Genomic DNA, 21,254 nt, shown 5'->3' on the forward strand with positions numbered 1-21,254 from the left:
GTACCGTTAAGTCTTTACAAATGGCGTTAACGACCTTGCCATGTGTCAACATCTGGATTTTTTAATTTTTTGAATTTTTTTTTTTGAATTTTTTTTTTAAATTTGTGTCACGTGTCAAATCCTTGATGTGACACGTGGCAAGGTATCGCCACGTGTCAAGGTACCTGACAAGTGTCATTGTCTTCATTTTAACTTAGTCCTCACATGTGTCTATTTGTTTCAATTTAGTACCCATATATATTTATTGGTTTCAATTTAGTACCCAATTTATTTGTTTTAATTTTGTCTTAATATTTTTTTACAAAATAGAGAAATATTGTATTTCTCTTAAGACCAAATTTATTATTTATATAAATGTTATATTTATATTTGTTATTAAAAATGACTTACAAATATGTTATTCATGACTTTTACCATTAACTTTAATATAAATTTCAATACTTAATTTTATAACTCATTTTTAGTAACAAATATCAATATAACATTTATATAAATAATAAATTTTGTCTTAAAAGAGATACAATATTTCTCCATTTAAAAAAAAATATTTGAATAAAATTCAGACAAATAAATTGGGTACTAAATTGAAACAAATAAACATACATGGCTACTAAATTGAAACAAATAGACACATGCAGGGACTAAGTTGAAATGAAGACAATGACACTTGCCAAGTACCTTGACACGTGGCGATACCTTGCCACGTGTCACTGACAATGCCACGTGTCACATCAAAGATTTGACACGTGTCAATTTTTTTTTTTTTAAATTCAAAAGAAAAAAAAAATTAAAAAAATTAAAAAATCCAGAGGCTGACACGTGGCAAGGTACTTAACGCCGTTTGTGAAAATTTAACGGAGGGTACTACATTGATGCAATAATTAAAATTGGGTACTAAATTGAGACAAAGTTCAAAGTGGATACCATTTTGAAATTTTCGAACCAAAATGGATATGATCCGAGTAATTAAACCAAATAGTAAAAATTTATGAACAAAATAATTTTAAAAGAATACTAATTATTTTTAAATAAATAAGCCATGTTAATATTTTGTAATGAAGAAATTGTATAATTATTAGAGTAATTATTGCTGTTTATTACATAATAGAATTATTTAATTAAAAAATAAAAACAAAATAAATATAAAAAATAGTTAGAATATACATTATCAAAGTGAAGAGCGTTACGTATAACGTATAAAATAATTTGCCAGAGAGACGGGGGGACAGAAGAGAGGAAGAGCTAACCCACAAGTGGTGGCGCGCCACTCACCGCCACCAATCCCATCTTCTATTTCCGCCCTGAACAATTTACAGGTAAGGTAACAGTAACAGACAGTTTCACTCACTCTCCTCAAATGCATGGAGGAGCAACGACAGCAACCGCAGGCTCCTCTTTCCATTGACTGGAACCGACAATTTCAACAGGACTCGCCGCCGAGGGAGGTCGTCATCGTGCCGTCCTCCACCATGGCCTCTGATCAGGACGACCTCAGCGCTATTCCCGATCACAAGCTGAAGGAGTCGATTCAGAGCAAGAAGAGAACACTCGACGTTACTGGCAAGAATTTGCCCGACAATGGCGCCAAGCTTCGCGCTACCATCGACCGGTACCAGCAGGAACTTAGTCGCCGGGAATCGATGCGTCTTAGCAAGGTTCCGCTTCCTCGGTTTTTGTCATGTGGTGTTTCATTGAGGCATTTATTTTCTAGGGTTTTTCCATTTATTTGTTTGTGCAATTTGTGTTATTTGTTTTGTTATTTGTTTCTGTTTATTTTGATTACTTATGTTTTGTTTGTGTTTTGGTTTTCCTTTGTAGAACAGGAAGTTGATGGGGACCAGAAGCCGCAGCCCGAACAAACTACAAGCTCAAGTGCTATTACCAAGGGTAGGTTTTCCCCCCTTTGTATTGCGATTTCTGTGAAGATTCAACGCTGGAGTATGTAGGATTTTATTTGCTTACATGGCAATGGTAGTTAAATGGAAAGCATAATATGGTTGAAACTTGAAAGTCAAGCTTGGTATTGGTAGGGAATATAATGATATTTTATGAAAACTCCAACAAAGTGACTGTTGAGACTGATGTATATATATGTATTTTAATGCAATGCTCTTGTGGTGTGCAATGGCAATGGCGTAGTATTTGGGTCCTGCTATTATTGATTCTATGGTGAAAAGATGGGAAAAATATCTTGTTTTAAGTCCACCGAGTGTCGTTTTTGTTCATTCTTGGAAAAGGAAGAAGAAATTGTTGTCCTTTGAGATTACAAATATCAACATTGGGAACCTGATGTTTTGGCATTATATACCTGTAATTGTTTTTAATTGTGTGCTATAGTGGGATTGCGTCGCAGATATGCTTTTCGGCAATTTGGAACTCAAATGGAGTTTTGATTTTGAGTAGTTGAGAAAGTACGATATCGGGTGGCTGGAGCAATCGCAACTCTGTCTAGCAGCAAAAACTTTAATTCAGCTGGGTAATTGTGACATTTGGTAGGGCTTTTTAGGGAGTAATTATGTGAATTTCCCCTGCCCCCCTCTTTTATTCAATTAGAGGTTTCAAGTGAAAGCGTACTTTTCCCACACTTGTCCGCATTCTCTGTCATGAACACTCGCCCTTCTTGGGTAACTCTTTCTTCTAGCCATCCTTGACTTGCATGGCATTCGAGCTCTATTTTGAATGTCTGTTCTCAATAGTTTCCATCTATTGCTGACCTGTGCAACCACATTTAGCCATTCCTTGTTTGTATTCTCTAGCATCTCTAGCGCTTTAGCTTGTATCTAAACTTGAGCCCAATGTAAGGAAACTAGTGGAAGGAGCTCATTAAAATCATGTAAGACAGCATGAAGCCGTCTAAGATAAGCAAACATAAGGCCATCAAAATGTCATGGAGCAAGAAGCATTAAGAGATCTTGGCACACAACATAAAAACGTTGTGTGCCATTGGTATAAAGGGTACGAACCTCAATCCAAATTGATGCACACGACTCATGGGGACAAAAAATAGGTCTGTGTGAGGTGTGAATAGTGGATTCAATAATACTATGGAGTTGAACATCGATCTTTATCCATTGTTCTCAATTTTCTGTTGGAATGGATTCAACAGTGGTAGTGAGATGGGATTTGCCATTAAACCTACTTAACCATAACTTGGTTTTGGAAGCCCAAGTGGAATAGTTAGACTCGTCCATCTTCTCAATACTAACAATATGATTAGAAAAGATGGGAGAATCTGTTGTAGAGGTTGATGTTATATGTTGGGGACATTTTTTTTCTTGAAGGCTGAAAATAATAATAATAATAATAATAATAATAATAATAATAATAAAATAGCCCGAGAAATTAATGTGTATATAAGGACTTGTGAAGTTGATAGACCATAGGAGAGGACTTAGTAATAAAACTTGGAGGTTGCTGCTTCATGTAGACTTCTTCGTTAAGATTTAAGTGCAAGAAATGATTTTTAATATTAAATTGGTATAGACTAATAGCAAATGACAACCATGGAGAATGGTATGATAAAAACAATTTTACGTATATAGTCTTGCCGATATATATGGGTGTAACCTTTGCCACCGGATAACCTTGAAATGATCAATGTTTCCCTTACTACCAACTTTAGGGGTGTAAAACCAATGACGCCCAAAAATGAACATGCCATGGGAAAGAAGAACCAAATCCCATATGCCACTACTTTGTGGTGCCCGATTCTTCTTAATCATTGTTTGCTTCCATTTTGGGTGAGATATGCTTCACTTGGAGAGTTAGGGATAGACATAGAAGACTAAGAAGAGAGGAGAGTATGATAATGCAAAGAAGAAAGACAATGATAGCTAATACTAACATAGTGAGGAAGTGCATTGCAAGTGGAACGAATATCTTTTTATGGAGCATTGCGCTCATCAATGTCTGGTGGTAGGCTTAGATTAGTAAAGAAGATGGCAATGATGAAGTGTATGACATGGCCTTTGCTATGTTTTCACAAATTGTTGTAGAGGATGGTGCAATATTACTAATAGGTTGTTGCTGATGTTTGAAGGGGTCTCATAATTGGGAGATTCATTGGAGGAACATCGTGGTGAACCGCATACTCATCATGGGAAACAAAAGAAAGTGGGGGCAAGAGAGGGGGTACTAATTCCACATGTCAAAGAAGAGTGAACGGACTCGTAATAAGGGTAGGAGATATTAATTGAAATGAAATAATACATTTTAAAGGCTAGGAGAGAAACACTGATAATCTTTATATGATCATATATCTTAAGAAGGTGCATTTGATAGATCACATTGGGAGCTTTGTCAAGGCCTAGATTCAAATTATGAACAAAGCAAGCGGAGTCAAAGACATGAGGAGGAAGTGTATGAAGAGGTGAATAAGGAAATGGGACATAATCAGGAACTTGTCATTTAGGACAAAGGATGACATGTGATTGATGAGGTAGAAGACTGAAAGTTCAATGTTTCTCCAAAAGTAGGGGGTAGCATAACCGTGGACGGAAAGAGTCAAAGTGGTTTTGAGAGATGTCTATTTCCCCCCTTAATTAGCCCATTTTATTGAGGTGTGTGGGCACAAGATATTTGATGGAGAATGCCCTTTGACACTGTTAATTGTTGAGGTAAATATTCATGTGCATTATCATTTTGAAGACAGCATTGGTATACCATATACAAGTAAACCTAATGAGGTAAACAATTCAAGTTATTACATTACATGGTGGTTGCGAGTGGTATAAAATTATTACATTAGCTATTCACAAATAGAGGATATTTTGTTTCCTCTAAATCAAAAGATTATATGCTATAAGCCACTATTATTGCCATAAATATAGAATTAATGATTTTGAACAATTAAAATACCTAACTTTTGTATTCTAAGAAATGATTGTTTTTTGTAGGTGTGTCTAATGACATGAGAGAAGAGGCTTTGTCATCTCAAGTTCAACCACTATCCACTTTTACATCTTGCTTTTTTAAAAAAATGGAAGATAGTGTAAGGTCCTTTGCATAATTTTAAATTACTCAATTTTTTCCTTCTAACTCATCTGATAATCCCTTACCTGACTTTAATTTGTTGAGCAGACTAGTTGTACAGCTGCCGAAGCATTTAAAAAAGAGAAGTCACAATTCAAACATTGTGAGAACCAGAAAATACAAGAAAATGCAGCTTCTGATGCATTTGGAAAAGAGACGTCACATGTCAATCACTCTGACAACCGAAAAATAACAAACCGTGGAACCCCTAGAAGAAGAAAGAGACATCGTTCATCATCAAGACAATTGCCGTTTCAGTGTCCTAGTAAACTTTCTAAACATGATACTTTTAGTGATGATAAAACTTGTAGAGCAACTTCCACTTTTTCTCTGCGGAATATTGGGAGAAATCTGTCAAGATGCTACCCAAAAGTGTAAGTGAAAACGTCTCGTGGTTTTTCATTCCAATGCTTTTTAACATTATTCTGTGATTTTGGTGTTGATGTATTTAGTTACTTTATTTAGTTGTTTTGCCATCGTCATTTTGCTTGAAATGTATTTGTTGTGGTTTATAAAACTGATGTAGTGCATTTTGGACTGTATGCCAATTAGATATATGCTCTGGGGTATCCATTGGTTTATGGGGTTGTGTATGCTTTTAAATTTGGTGTGGTATCTATGGATATTTAAGGATCCACAATAAAGGCTAGTCCATTTCATCCATATGCACAAAGGGTTATTTTTCATTCCCTCCATGTGATTCCAATGTATTTTCAATGGTACTTTGATCAGGGATTTGAATTGTAATTCTTTATTTATTATAAATTCTTAGGGGCTGAGAGGAATTCTGCCATGCTATTCCAAGTATTCCATTGTGTTGAAGTGTCACTTTGGATTGCTAGAGGATGGTTTATTAAATATCTATCTGAGCTATTCTGATGTCACAGGAAAAGATTAGTGTAACTTATGATCTTTCATGCTTAAATTAGTGCATCTATGATTTTTACAATAAAATATGAATGTTAATTTTGCTGTGTATTGCAATTATGTTTCACTCATGTTCTGTACAAAGTTTGTGTTCAAAGGTCATTACATCATCATCATTTGCTATAGAAAATTATTCATATGATTTCCTCTTCTGCACCCTTTTCTATTTATGCTGAAGATGATGGCAATATGGCTTGTTAGTTTTGGTTCTAGCTAGGTTTTCTGAATGAATAAGTTCATATTGTTAGATCCTTATTTACTCGTTACCCACATGGTAGGAAGGACGTTTCTGAGGCAATTCAATTAGATGGCTCAAGGTCCAAGAAGGTGTGTCTATTTTTTCCTATATATCCATTGAAATTATACTTAGCTTAGGACACATGGTTCTTATAGTTGTTGGTCACAAAAGTCCCAAATCCTAATTTAATCAGTAGTTTATTGATGATTTGACATGTTTTAAACAGGGTCAGCCCATTGTTCTTGATGTTGACGATGATGACGATGAGGCTCATATTGTGGAGAAAACTGAAAATCAATTTCCTGAATAGTAAGTGAATATGGTTTGCTTTAATTTTTTGTTTATTTATTTCATCTTCTGTGATATTCCCAGAAAATCCTTTGTATTATTTGATTTGATTCCATTTCTTTTCAGCCTGAAAGACGCTAAGATCTATTTTCCATCAAGGTAATTCTAAAGAATAATACAATAAAATGGTCATTCGACTATAAATTTTTTCTTATTTGCTTTGCCTGACCTGTCGAATTTCCTTGTGATGGCTCAGAGATGATCCAGAGTGCGTAGAAATTTGTTACAAAGATACAGATTGCCTTGCCCCTGAAGGCTATTTAACATCAACAATAATGAACTTCTACATTCAGTAAGTCTAGTTAGCTTTCTCTAGTTTTTCATTTGCTGGTCCTTCTAAAAGAATTTCATTTTGTGATGAGGACGTAGATGTTATCTTCTTTCTTTTATTAACCTGAACTCATTGTATTTAATTTTTAAGGAGTATTGATGGACTATGATGCACATGTATCGGATACGACACGTATATGATACGTCGATATATTTATTTTGAAAATAATAAGATAAGATACGATACGTGATAGATATGTGATATATGAAGATATGTCGATATGTTTATTTTGAAAATAATAGGATACGATACATGATAGATACGTGATATATGAATATTGAGAAGTGTAAAATAATTCTTAAAAACATGATAAATATATGATTGTTATTGTGTGAATCTAAATTAAAACCTTTGTAGCTAATGTTAGTGATCAAGTTAGAAATCAATTTATAATAGAAATTATTTTAGTTATCAATTTAGAGACCAATTATAATTTTTGAACTATTTTAGTTGTCAATAATGTTTAGTTTATAAATTGGTACCTAACTTAGTTACTATAGTGACTAATTATTTTTTGTCACTAAAATTGGTCATTATTCAAAGATTTTCTTGTAGTTTATTATGACTTCATAAATTAGATACTTCATTGATAAGTATTGATAAAATATCCTAAAGTATCGGACACGGATACGTGACCCAAATTGAAGTATTTATGCATTATAGTTGATGGAAAAACACATAAATCAATGCATGCTTGGTTGATAGGGCATTGAAGAAGAGGATTGAACATTTTTTATTCTTGAATAAATTATAGGGGATTTTCTATGTTTATTTTTTAATTTCTGCTTGAGTTATTTAGTCTCTTCATGTTTTAATTTTGACAAACGCTCACTCGGAACCTCTAGTGAGATAAGAAACTTCACATTGCTCATTTATTGATTAAATTGGTCCTTTGATGATTAATGCCACAAGTTTGGTCCTTCAAGGACCAATGTGATTAGATTTCAAGCCCATTTCAATGGCAAAAACATCAAATTACACATTTCACAGATTTTAAGGCCCATTTGAATACTCTTAAATTTCAAATAGTGTGTAAATACTATATATATATATATATATATGTATATATATATATAGTTTTGTTAGTAGGATGTTAAGTCATTCCTAGAAGTTGTTAGAAGATTTTAGAGATCTCTTTGTAATTATTACTTTAGGGTTAGAGTTTTCTATATATAGAGGTTGATGTACTACTTCAAATTAATCATGGGAGTTTTCTATATTCATTCTTTTAGATTAATCCTTTCAAGTTGGAATTAGAGCCCCGATCTTGGGAGCCTTGCATCAGCAAATGTGATGTATGTCAAATTCCAAGGCACCATCGTGCCACATATCCTTCTAGTAATACAAAGAGTGTTCATTCTTTTGATTTGGTTCATTCTAACATTTGGGGCCTACATCAAACTCTAGTGTATCTAGTGCTAAATGGATTGTTACTTTTTGTTGATGATTGTCCCATGTTACATGGATTTTTCTCGTGAAAGAAAAATCTAAAGTTTTAACTTGTTCGTTAGATTCCTTCGTATGCTAAAAACCACAATTTGGAAAGTCAATTAAACGTTTGCATTTTGAGAGTGGAAGGGAATATATAATCATTGACTTGTCTAAATTCCTTTCCCATAATGTTGTTGTTCATGAATTCATGTGTGGACACACCACAACAAAATGACATTCTGAAAGAAAAATATGCATCTTTTTTAGGTGACAAGGGCACTTCTTTTCCAAATATATGTCCCTAAATCTTATTTGTGCGAGATTTTCCTCATTGTTGCCTATCTTATTAAATGATTACCCTTTCGGGTTTTAGATGCCTTAAGTCCCATTGAGTCCATGTCCTCCTTCTTTCCATCTATTCCTTTTCTCTCTAGTTTTCATAGTCAACTGTTTGGGTGTGTGTACTTGTCCATATTCATAGTCAATTCCGTAGAAAGTTAGATCCTAGAATTGTTAAATGCATATTCATTGGTTATGCATCTAATAAAAAGGGATATCATTGTTACCATCCTCTGATTTGAAATTTTTTTACCTCCATGGATGTTCTTTGATGAAACTAAATCCTTTTACATGTGTCCTTAACTTCAAAGGGAGATTTTTTTTGAAGCCAAGTCTTTTGAATCTCTTGAGTCATCTTTTCTTCCTTTTATGCAGGAAACATCTCGTTTTGATACTACTCTTAGTATTCTTGATACTTCTCCAAACATTTCTCGTATGGATGTTTCTAATGGATGTTTCTAAAGTTGCTTCTAACAAGGGCACTTCTGTTTCCTAGTCAGGGCCAACTAAAAAACTAACCATCCGAAGAATCTTTTCAGTATACAATACTAGAGGCAACAAAAGCAAACTTACCTGATGCAAGAAGAATTCTAATCATTTGAGTCAAGGGTAAGTGCTCTTTCTACTGACACCCTAGAACCATTGGAAATTCCATGAATAGTAATTGTCAACTTGACCATGATGAAAGTTGTTGAAAGTACTAGATCGGTTAGAGATAAGGTCAAGTGGGTGCAAACCTCACCTTAGAAGCCAATTTTGTAAGGTTGAGTTAGGCTTAAAGTCTATTTCTTAACATGGTCTCATATCCTGGTTAGAGTTTATCCTAGCAAATTTTGTTGTTTGTTGGCTTTATTATTCCATTTGTTATCGTCGCTATCAGACCACTTATTAATGTCTAGTTCCACGCTTGAGATGTATATGCCTCGATGTGAGGGGGTCTGTTTGAAGTCTCACATCAACTAGAAATAAGGTTAATTTATATTATATAAGTGAGTGTAATCCTCACCTGACAAGTCAGTTTTGTGGAGTTAAGTCCACTTCTTAACAAAAGTCAAGATTGATAATTTGCAGGTAGAAGGCATTGGAGAGGAAATTTGAATGCAACTAATTAAACACAGTAACAAAGAGAGGAAACTTTTCAGGAGCGATTATTGTCAAGTTTGCTAATTTGTTCCCTTTTCTATATAATGAACCTAAAGCCAAGCTAGAGGTTGGTTGTTTAGTACCTTAAGGAGTAAATTATTCGAAAGCTTTAAATGCCAAGTTTGTAAACTTGTGCATTCCTCGTCTGTTTAATTAAGCTTAAAGCAAAGCTTGAGGCTGATTGTTTAGTAATACCAATGAGTTTGACTAAACATTTACAGAATGAAGCTTGAATATTTAGGAATAGATTAGCTCATTTACAACCCTACTTGTTACTACTGTGTTATTACCTATTAAACTGATTATGTTTATATGTTATGACTTCTTTTTTTCTCTATTAAGGTTTAGTTATGGTCAACACATGAATTACATACTGCAGCACAGTAATAGTCCTTGGGACTCATTTTCCCTGTTTAGTTTCTGAATTCTCTACTTATGGCATTTTCAATTGGATATAGATATTTGCAGCAGCAAGTATTGTTGACAACTGACTACCATTTTTTCAATACATATTTCTACAAGAAGCTTAAAGAAGCTGTTTCATACAAGGTGATTAATTATCTTCTAATTCATTGCTGTATCTGCGTGAACAGATTATTTTTCTTCGGGAAGTACATTCTTAATCATTATTATATAATGCATAATTGATTGTTTGATTGAGTTATTAAAATTCTGTTTTTCTTGATAGTTTTGAATGTATAAATTTGGGATTTAGGTAACGTCAGCAATGTGTAAAATGTGAATTGATGACCCGATAACCTTGAACAGCAGAAATTAGTAACTTATACATTTTGTAGTTTTCTAGAAACTTCATGTTACATTTTTTTTGCCGTAGGCAAGATTTTCTAGAAACAACTTTGCAAAGAACCCAAGAGTCTGGTATCTCTCTTCTTCACGTAACTTGCATTGGTGCAAATGCATTTCTTCACCCAAATCCAATTAAATGTATAATTAAGAAATTTAGATTTGGCACTGGTTCACCTAGCATGTGTCTCTCCTCCGTACAAAATTCAAAGTAAATTTCCATTTATGTTATGATTTACAGTTGTGTAAACCCTTTAGAATTCTAACCATAATTTTGATTTTAACTACCTTGGTACTATAAAATAATGAATCTGTCATTGATACTGTCTAATTGGTACCTTTTTCACATACACGATATAATGTTTCAGTTAGATTTTGGTGCCTTGGTTGCACACCATTCTGCGGGTTGTTAGAGGCAGATCATGCTCCACTGTGTAGCTTGACATATTGTTGCAAGCTTGTTCAGGCTTGTTACACGTCAATCAGGGTTGTCAGAGTCTCATTGTAATTCGCAGTCTTCTTCACTTGGGCTCATCAGACTGTCAAATTTTATTGAAGTCTGATTGAGTTTGACCATGTTTTCCCTAGTCTATGCAAAGAAAAGATTGTGATAAGTAACATTTTTTACCCATGGCAATCTTGTGAGTTTATTGAATTGGCGAGTTTGACAACCATGACTGTAGGTGCATAGGAAAACTAACATTGCAGATTGAAGTTCGTGAAATTGATAAACACCCAAGCACTTGGGGAACCTGTCCTTAAAAGCCAGGAGTAGAACCATGTCACCTAAGTACTCTACTGAGCATCTCAGACTAAGGTGAAACTTTGGCACCCCATAGTAGTACCCAAGTCCATATCTCAACACTGCCTTTGAGAGCCGATGTCTCGAAAAGAGACTCTAGTCCTTCACTCGACCTTTGTATTCAACTTCTTTGTAGGTAGTCTTTTTGAAAAACATCTAACCAACTCAAATATTACTCGATAAACACCCAAGTGCTTGGGAGCCCTCACTTAAAAGCTACTTGTTAGTAGGGGATACCAAGTCAATTGAAGTACTCCGTAGACATCCTATACTGCTTGATGTTACACCAGTGATGTTACCCTCACTTAAAATCCTCATATCACTTAATTGCTACTTGTTAGTAGTGAAGATTTGTTATGATGTTTTGACTATTTTTTATTTTTTTTTTACTGAAATTCAAAATTTGTTTGGTTCGTCAATCAAAGTTCTAAGGACTGACAATTTAAAAATATTTGTCTTCTCAATTTTAATGTTTATTTATTTATTTATATATTTAGGGGATTCTTCATCAGACGTCATATACCACAACAAGACAATATTTGTTGAATATAAAAACCATCACTTGGTGGAAATAACTCATACTCTTCCTCACCAATATCCCACTTTGGTTTTGGGGGGATGTTGTTCCTATTGCATGTCATCTTATTAACCACATTCCTTCATTAGTTGTAAACAGTCAAATTCCTTATTCTATCTTGCATAATAAATAGGACCTTCATCCTTTTCTCCTATGTGTTTTTGGAAGTACACATTTTGACCATATCTGACTAGTTAAAAAATTGTATGGCTAGTCCCTATAATATATTTTTCTTGGTTACTCACGTCTCTTTCATTACTACAATATATGTTTTGGTTACTCGCGCCTCCCTAAGGGTTATCGATGTTTCTCTCCACAACTTCAATAGTTTTGAGCTTTACCAACTTTACATTCTTTGAATCTATTCCTTTCTTTGCTTCCACCAATGGAGATGTTTCTCTAGAGGATCCACTTGTTTTTCAACTCCCATTTGTTCCTCCTGTTCCACCACCACTTATTGTTTACACCAGCTCCACTACTCACATACCACCAATGGATATAGGCTCCATTGGATTTATTACCTTAATAAATCCTCCAACATCTTCTCATGCTTCAAATGCCATTCTACTATCTTTGCCTGCACCTGAACTTACCTTAGAACTTTGCAAATGTATATAGTCCACTTGTAATCCTAATCCTAAATATGTTTTTACTCTAAATTATAATTGTCTGTTTCCCTGTTGTTACTTGTTTATTTCTTTGGACTTTGTATCTATTCCTAAGTCCATGGATGACACACCATGGTAATCACAATTGCCAACAAGCAAAGCTAGTAGAAGCAATCGTATTAGAAACTAGCAACACAGAGACCTTATCCCCTTGCCTCCTAACAAAGCCATTATGTGAAGATCAGACTAAATAGTAGCACTATTGGTTTCTACAAAGCTTGCTAGGTGGTTAAGGTGCTATACTCAATTTTTTGGACTTGATTACGATGACATTTTTCCCTTTGGTGGCCAAAATCACCATAACCTTTCTCTAGCCATAATTCTTCTTCATTGACCTCTTTCATTAATTATACATAAAAAATGCCTTCTTTCATGGTGAGTTGCTAGAAGAGATGTATAGTATCAGCCACCTAAGTATACATTTTGAAGTGACTCACATCTTGTCTGTGGGATTTTCCACTCCCTCAATGAGTTCAAACAATCTCCTTGGGCATGGTATGGTCATTTCCACAATGCTTTGCTTGAGTTTGATATGACTCTTTTAAGCTAATCACTTAGTCTTTCACCTTCGTTCTCCATGTGGACTATGCATATATCTTACTGAATATGTCGATGACACCATCATCAATGCCAATGATTTTGAGGAAGTCCTGTCTCAAGTCTCATTTTCGTAGTCAAAGTCAAACCTAGGACTTTAGGTACCTCCTCGACATTGAAGTTGCTTAATCATCCATTGGCTTTGTCATTTCCTATCGAATATATGCCTTAAACATCTTGATAAAACTGGTACGCTTGGTTGTTGCCTAAGTGACACTCCTAAGTATCCTAGTGTGAAACTTCATTCAGGTTAGGTGGGGCCAGTGAAAGTCGCTGCAAGATATCATTGTTTAGTAGGGAGACTTAATTACCTCACTGTCTCTAGGTCAAACATCACATTTGCAACTAACATGGTTAGCCACTTCGTGAATGATCTATGTGATTGGAAAGCTGTAATGCACATCCTTCTATACACAAAAAATGCACCATTCACAAATTAATATATCAATATGAAGGTAATTCCAAATCATTGGTTACTTTGGTGTGAATTGTACAAGATAACAGAAGTCCAACTTTGGATAGTGTTATTATTGAAGTAAATTTGATCTCTTGGAGGAGCAACATGATACTAAATTCATATACATGATGTCAAATCCAGTTTTCCATGAGCAAACCAAACACATAAAAATTGATTGTCATTTTATGAGAGAGAAAGTACTCTCAGAAGAAATCATCACCGACATTATTAACATTGGTGACCATCACAGTCTTGTTCACTAAATCCCTTAAGGGCTCTCTTATTGACATCATATGCAACAAGGTTGGCTCTTATGACATATATGATCCATCATGAGGTGGAGTTTTAAAGTTTTGGTTTGATTACATTAAATTGGAAAATATCTTAGTAGTTAGTCCTCATTATAGTTATTAATTAATTAATTAATTTTGTTCCCTATTATTTTATCTTTTATCATAAATAAGTCCTTTCTATAAATAGAAAATGGATGGAGCTATGAGATTGAAATTGTTTCTTATAACACTATTCCGTAAAGGAAAAATTATCTCTGCGCCCTTGACTTATTTGAGGATTTTTATATTTATCCCTACTAGCCGTATTTTGGATGTTGATAATTAGGTCCCTGAACTTTTAAATAATTTTTCATTGTGGTCATAGCATATTTGCATCTGGGTTCCGTACTTCCGTTAAGTACATGGATCTAATTGAAAATGTTCATGGACCAAGTTAGTAGTTTAAATTACTCATTGGCTCCCCTAAATTTTCAAATTTTTTTAACTAGGTTCTGTTGCATAATAGAAATGGGGACCAGGGACCGAATCAAAAATTATTTTTAAGTTTAAGGATATAATTACAAACTTCTAAAGTATAAGACTTATTTTTATAAAGAAGTCCTCAAATAATTCAGAGGCCTGCTAACTTAACTAATTTAAATGTAAAATAATGAACGTTTAAATAAACAAGAGTGTAGAGTCTTTTGGGTCAGAACATAATGAGAATCTGTTAGTTTGATTCTCTATTTGTTGCAAAGATGCTTTTGTTTGTAATTAACTTCTATATTTGCATTCCTTAAATTCCTTTCAATTTATACTTTTTTCTATACATGTTCTAATTTATTATTTATTGTTAAATATCTAGCAAAGTGATCGAGATGTGATCTTTGCAAAGTTCAGAAGATGGTGGAAGGGTGTAAATATTTTTCAGAAGGCATATGTTTTGATTCCAATACACGAGGAGTAAGTTTTCTTCATTATCATTGAACTTTTGTTTGTAAATGATGATCTTGTGAATGTTTAGAAGTTCTTTTTGTGCTTTTCTTGGAATTATGTTCTATTTTCTGAAGAAATGACTGTTCACGAGACGGAAAGGCCTTATTTTATATTTTGACATTTACTAAAATTTGATAAAAACACATTGGGTTCCATGAAATTAAATGATGAATATATTTGATTATAAGTAGTGGGCATGTTACAGGTGGAAATTCGTAAGTGAAACATCCTATACTTCGTGTATATATATATCCCTACTGTTATGTAATTGCTAGCCAATTAAAGTGTCCATCCATTTACTTTGGTGTACTTCTGGCATTTTCCTTGTCCCGTAAACATTTGGGGCTGGTCATGCAAAGCTTTGGACTGGGTTATGACTTATAATATCTGAAAAATATTCATTTATAAGTTAAAACATAAAATATGTAGATTATTTTATAGTAGAGATTGAATACTAGTTAAGATCGACATACATACACACTTTGAAATAATTATACTTTATGGCGAGTGGGAAGTAACTAGAGTGCTACTTCCTATGCTTGTGAATTCTTAATTCTAAGTGCACAAATTACATAATACATGAATCTGAACCAATTCACGCTCGTATTTCCAACACTCTCCCTGCAAGGTTGGTCATATAAACCAAATGCTCCAACCTTGACACAAAAATATTGAAATTCGAGAAACTATGAAATTGTTTGATAGTTGATCATTGGAACCAGTAGATTCAGTGTTCACTTCCTTCAAAAGAACTTTCTCTTGAACAAAAATGACAGCCAATTTCATTATATATTCAGTTCTTTCATGAACCACTGAATTGAAAGGTTTGTGAAGGCTGATGATCACAGCATAATATCATCCGGTGTCACCAAACTTCAATCTTGAAGTTGTTTTAGTGCAAATCATCAGTTCACAAATAATGTTGGCTAGGATTGTGGGCTTCCTGATTTAATTCTAACTACCCACCGCGATGGAAGAGCTTTATGGATCCTATATATAGTTGTTTTGTTGCTGCAATGTGAAGTAAGTGAAAATGTAAATTTTTTCCAAATTTGTATTAGAGTGCTTGATCTTGGCGGCTCTGTTTCCTCATTTGTTCCCTGGACTGCAGCACTCTGATAATTTCTATAGTAGTATACACACTGCATCTCCTTGTTTGCAGTGGAATACCCATAATTGGAGTAGACCGTTATTTGACTTTGAGCACCCCTGACAGAGTTGCCACCACCAGACTGGCCAATTCCCGGAACATATGAGCCAGAAAGACCTCCATGCATTGCACTCGCAGGGTCCGTCTCTGAAGTGTGTAATTTACACATCATTATCTTGACCATTGTTTTCAGTGCTTGTGGGAAATTTCAGACTCATGGTTGTGGCATTATTATGGTTAGTCAATTTATGTATGATTCACATATTTAGAGGCAGTAAACAAAATTCTTCAATATTTGAAGAGCTGTTCTTGGAGGTATAGACAAATGCGTAATTCAGAATCAATTGCAGACAGTAGGTCCTCCTTAGGATACTGAATGCTTTTGGGAGCAAATTTTGGTAATATGGAGGAATAAGATGCAAACTAAAAATAGCATAGGGAGTTTTTTTCTTTAAAGTGCCCAATGACTGGAAAGTAATGCCAAGATGGAAAGAGGAGTAAGAAGGAATCGAAGAGATAAATATGGTATTGTTGCTAATTTGATATAATGGTATATATAAATTGATATAAGCACAAGTTGGAAAGTGCAAATTAAATTGGAGTTTGCCGAAATAGGGAAAGGAACTGCAAAAGTTGATCTAAATTTGATACGGGGCACGGTAATAAAATATCATAGTAAGGTAGCCAAAATCTCTATTTCATTCAAATATTTGTGTTAAATATCGAGAAAAACTGTAAAGGATGAATCTCCCATGTGTCTAAAATACATAGGGTGAATATATTTATAATAAAGAGTGATACAAGTATATATGGCAATCAAACATAAATATGGTAAATAGAAGATATTGTTACAAACAATATTAACAATGTTTACTAATATCAAACAATGTCTATGTTTTCCTAATAAATAATATACACCGTATTTCCCTAATTAACATAAAATGAAATATATCTAACAATTGGATTCTAATTTATTTTGGATTTTCTTTTTCTTGTTTTTGGTTTACCATTTTGGATGCTCCGGCGATTTTCATGCTTTGTTGGTTTTCTTTGGTATAACTTTTCTAAGCATCTCTTCTTCTGCCTTAACATTATTTTCATATGATTAACTAACACTGGCTACTGTTATACTCATGTCCATGCTTTATTCTATTATGCCTTTCCTGCCAAATTTTTTAGTTGACAAGAGCATATTGTCAAATCTTAGTCTGACCTTCTCCCTTTACTCATTTCTGGGTTTGTTACTCATGATGTTTGATATATCCAGCCTTCACTGGAGCTTGATCATTATTTGTATCCCAGACAAAGAAGATGAATCGGGGCCAATCATACTTCATTTGGATTCTTTGGGTCTTCACTCTAGTAAATCAGTTTTTGATAATATTAAAAGGTGAGATTAAAGAATTGTATGTATGATTGTATCTCATGTTACATTAACATTTCATCGATACAAATGATAATTTGCTCAAACACACATCTTGCCACTTCTACTCTGCTATAAATTTTAAGGTGCTTGTAAAGTTGGCATGATATATATATATATATATATATATATTCTTTTTTTTATTAAATTGTGATGAGGTTTTCTTGTAGTCAGCAAATATTATTTGATCAAGTTTTTGTAACGTACAAAGATGAAGTCTTATTTTAAAAAAATCACGTGTTTTGATTTACCATTTTCATGGGAAGTATTGGAATAGATATCAGTATATTATTTGCTAATGGAAATGAATGTTTTTGCCGCAATCCAAATTCTATTTCAACTTCACATCTATGTATTTGTAAACTTTTAGTTAGCAATCATTTTTTTTTCTCAACCTTTATGCATCTAAATATCTTCAGATTTCAGAATCTTGACTGGAATTCTTTTGATGACTTTTTTACTTTATATTCTATATGCATTCCCAGCTGCAACCAAATGTGGTCACTTTATTCTCGTCAATACATGCTTTAGTTATGTGGCTTTGTAACGTTGTTGTCACTGTTTCTGAGAAAGTGACTGACCTAGGCACACTTAGTTAGCACCTTTAAAGTGCATGATAATTTTCTCTCAAACCTCGTGAGCTCAGTAAAATTGATGGTTTGAACGGTGCAAACCAATTCTGTATATGCTATAGGCATTTTTTCTTAATTCAAACATCAAGACTTAATGATGTGAAATTATGTATTGTAGCTATTTGATTGAAGAAAAGAACTATATGGATCAGGAAGATGTGTCTTCAAATGTTTCAATTGCAGACAGAATATGGAAGTGCCTTCCTCGTAGAATTGAATGTCAGATCATTGCGGTAAATTTGCAAGCTGTACATCTAGAGTACTGTGCTAACTTGGTGATACTATTTATGATAGTTTGAACTTGAAGATAAGCATATCTTTCACCATATTTTCTTGGTGAAATGAATGTTTGACCTCTTATTGAAGTTAGATTTTTAAAATTGATGATGAAAAGGAAAGCAGCAAAACTTTTTTGCAGTTGTTTCAACAATTATAGTCCTATTCTTTTTTTTTTTCCTGAAAATAATTTTCATCGTGTTGCATTTACACATTGCACCAGGTTCCCCAACAGAAGAACGAGTATGACTGTGGTCTTTTTGTATTGTACTTCATTGAGCGTTTCATGGAGGAGGCACCTGAGAGACTGAAAAAGAAAGATTTGGCAATGGTAATAGCTACGCTTCTTTATAAAGATAAGTTTTTTCAAAAAATTAGTTTTGCTTGTTTACTTATACTTATCAACTCACAGTTTGGAAAACGATGGTTCAAACCCGAAGAGGCTTCCAATTTGAGAGTGAAAATCCGTAAATTGCTTGTAGAAAAATTAGAGAATTCAATGATGGATAATTGTGACTTAGAATCTTCTTCACCTTCATCATCTGGTGGCCTTGCAACTGAGTGTGTTGAGTCCGCGAAGGATTCTATGGCGTAACATGCAATCATGAATTGCAATTCTGATTTCCTTGAACCAACAATCTGTTGATATTTTTTTTGTTTGTACAGACATCAGCCATTGAGCTGATAATTTTTGGATGGTTACTGCAGCAGTGGTTAATACAAGAAAGAATGGGTCACCCTTTGGTATGAACAAATAACAATCAACCATTTCTTGTGGGTTACCTCGTCTTTCCAAATGTATAGCAGGAAACGGCACAGAGCTGTCTATTAGAGTTAATAGCTTTCGTATCCACCCCTTATTTATACTTTAATAATTTTTTCATATTATTATTTCCATGCAACTTATCCAGACTTTGCTTTCTAGTTTCTGAACTGCACGATAGTTTGGTATAATCTTAACCATTAATTTTAAAACTATGTTATCCTCATCCTCTTCTTACTTTTGAAGGCCAGTTGTGTTTTTAACAAGTTTTGTCCTCAGATTGAAAGAAACTTCTTAAGGCTTACAGTGATATGAAATTTAAGTTTTACATGTTTTAGGCAAGGGAACCATTTTGTTGATGAATTCGTTAATTTGAGCTTGGTAAATAGGAAACAGTTTAAGTTGTATTTTTTTATGTTCCTAATTTTAGTTTTTTTTTTTTTTTTATAATTGGCACTAATTTCTTATGTATATGAGTATTTATTTCCTTTTGAAGCTTGGCTTCTATTATTTTATCATGTGTTAGGTCTAGTTTCCTTAGGATTTATTATTTTTTTTCTTTTAATATCTTTTTATATATGATAACAAATAATAGATGTTATTGGACTATCAACATAATTGAGATATCAAAATATAATATGTAATTAGTTTTTTATTAAAGAAACATCCTCACTCGTTTATTTGTGACCTAATATTGAAAGAGTAATAATGCATTCGATCTATATTTTTCAGAATGTGTCGAGAATTTAAAGGAGAATATCTTGTTTATGTATGGAGAAAATCTTCACGTTCTGCTTCTCGGTACATTGGTGGATCAAGCCGAAATGATGTAATGAACATTCTACGTATAGAAGAAAGAATAAGTTTCAAGATCATTTCTTCTGGCACTTACATTTTTCTTCTACAATCTTATAAATACAAAATTTTCAACTTTGTTCTTAAAAATTACTTTTGGATTGAAAGTTTTTTTACTTCAAAATTGTACAATTCAAAAGTTAAAAATAACTTTTAAATTACAGAATTTAAAACACTTTCTTTCTTGAGTTCATCCATGGCTCAACACAATTGCTTATATATAGTCATTTAGATAGAAATCAATTGCTAAATGAGTTTTAATCACATAGATAGAAATAATTTATTTAGGATTTTAATTTTAGAAATTGTATCTCCCTTTCTTTCTCTCTCTATTTCCCAATTGTCTTTTCACCTTCTTTCTATTTGTATTTTATTGTTCTTGATCAACATAAAACTAAACATTGAGATTCAATTCAGAAAATCAATATTATACCGGTCAAATTGTGGTTAGCATCGGTGCTCCGAGTTTGTTCTTTTATCTAAATTAAGATTTAAACTTTATGATTACATTATGCGTGTCTAACTTTATCAATTCAATTTTGATTTGATATTTTAATTACACTTGTATATTTGGTTTAATGTTTGTCAATTGAATCCGTTAATTATTCAAATTTAAATATAATTTTCTAAATATTATAATAAAAAAGTCATAAATTTTGAATTTATGAATTAATCATTGTTTTAATCTTTTGCATTTTCTCGTGTTTTTTTTTTTTACAATTTCAATTTTCTAAATTCTGAAATTTAATTTGTAAAAAAATACTAAAAAATAATATAATATACGCTGTCTCATAAACTTAAGAAAAAAAATTAAACATTTTGACTTAATAACATATTAAAAAGTAATTATTAGCGTGAAAAATATTCACAATAATAATATCAATATTTTTGTACTACTTATTTTTGTAATTAATTTTTAGTGACGAGAGACACTCCGTGATTAGTATCTACTCCATGTCTACGTTTCCTTTACAAAAGTAAAATAAATGATAATTACATAAAGAACAAGTAGTAAGTCTGTATTATGTTATACTCTTCAGAAATCAGTGAATTGTGTTGTTAATGTGAACAATGGATTTTTTATCATACAAAAAATCTCATCATATACTAAATAAATAAATTGTATTTATTTATTTTAATTTTAAAAAATAATTAAAGGTAATTAGAAAATCTCGTTATATTTTGTTATAAATA

The 21,254-nt window shown here is 33.0% G+C and overlaps 1 protein-coding gene across 3 annotated transcripts; it reads left to right on the top strand.

The window, feature by feature from the left end:
- Positions 1 to 1,192: 1,192 nt before the first annotated feature.
- Positions 1,193 to 19,352, top strand: OTS2 (Cysteine proteinases superfamily protein). Of its 3 annotated transcripts, none has more exons than XM_028064471.2 (14): positions 1,193 to 1,655; positions 1,824 to 1,887; positions 4,896 to 4,990; positions 5,080 to 5,405; positions 6,207 to 6,285; positions 6,423 to 6,505; positions 6,611 to 6,643; positions 6,741 to 6,836; positions 10,247 to 10,337; positions 14,831 to 14,928; positions 17,379 to 17,501; positions 18,285 to 18,399; positions 18,666 to 18,773; positions 18,855 to 19,352. In XM_028064471.2, exons 1-14 carry the CDS (start codon positions 1,362 to 1,364, stop codon positions 19,035 to 19,037), a joined length of 1,788 nt encoding a protein of 595 aa, XP_027920272.1. In that variant the 5' UTR covers positions 1,193 to 1,361; the 3' UTR covers positions 19,038 to 19,352. The 3 variants fall into 3 exon arrangements, with proteins under 3 accessions (XP_027920272.1, XP_027920273.1, XP_027920274.1); XM_028064472.2 differs by having other exon boundaries at positions 6,237 to 6,285; XM_028064473.2 differs by having other exon boundaries at positions 1,540 to 1,655; positions 1,819 to 1,887.
- The last annotated feature ends 1,902 nt before the right edge of the window (positions 19,353 to 21,254 follow it).

Source organism: Vigna unguiculata, chromosome 3 (genome assembly GCF_037176805.1).
Source record: "Vigna unguiculata cultivar grain cowpea cultivar isolate G323 ecotype 2 chromosome 3, ASM3717680v1, whole genome shotgun sequence".
NCBI classification, from domain to species: domain Eukaryota; kingdom Viridiplantae; phylum Streptophyta; class Magnoliopsida; order Fabales; family Fabaceae; genus Vigna; species Vigna unguiculata.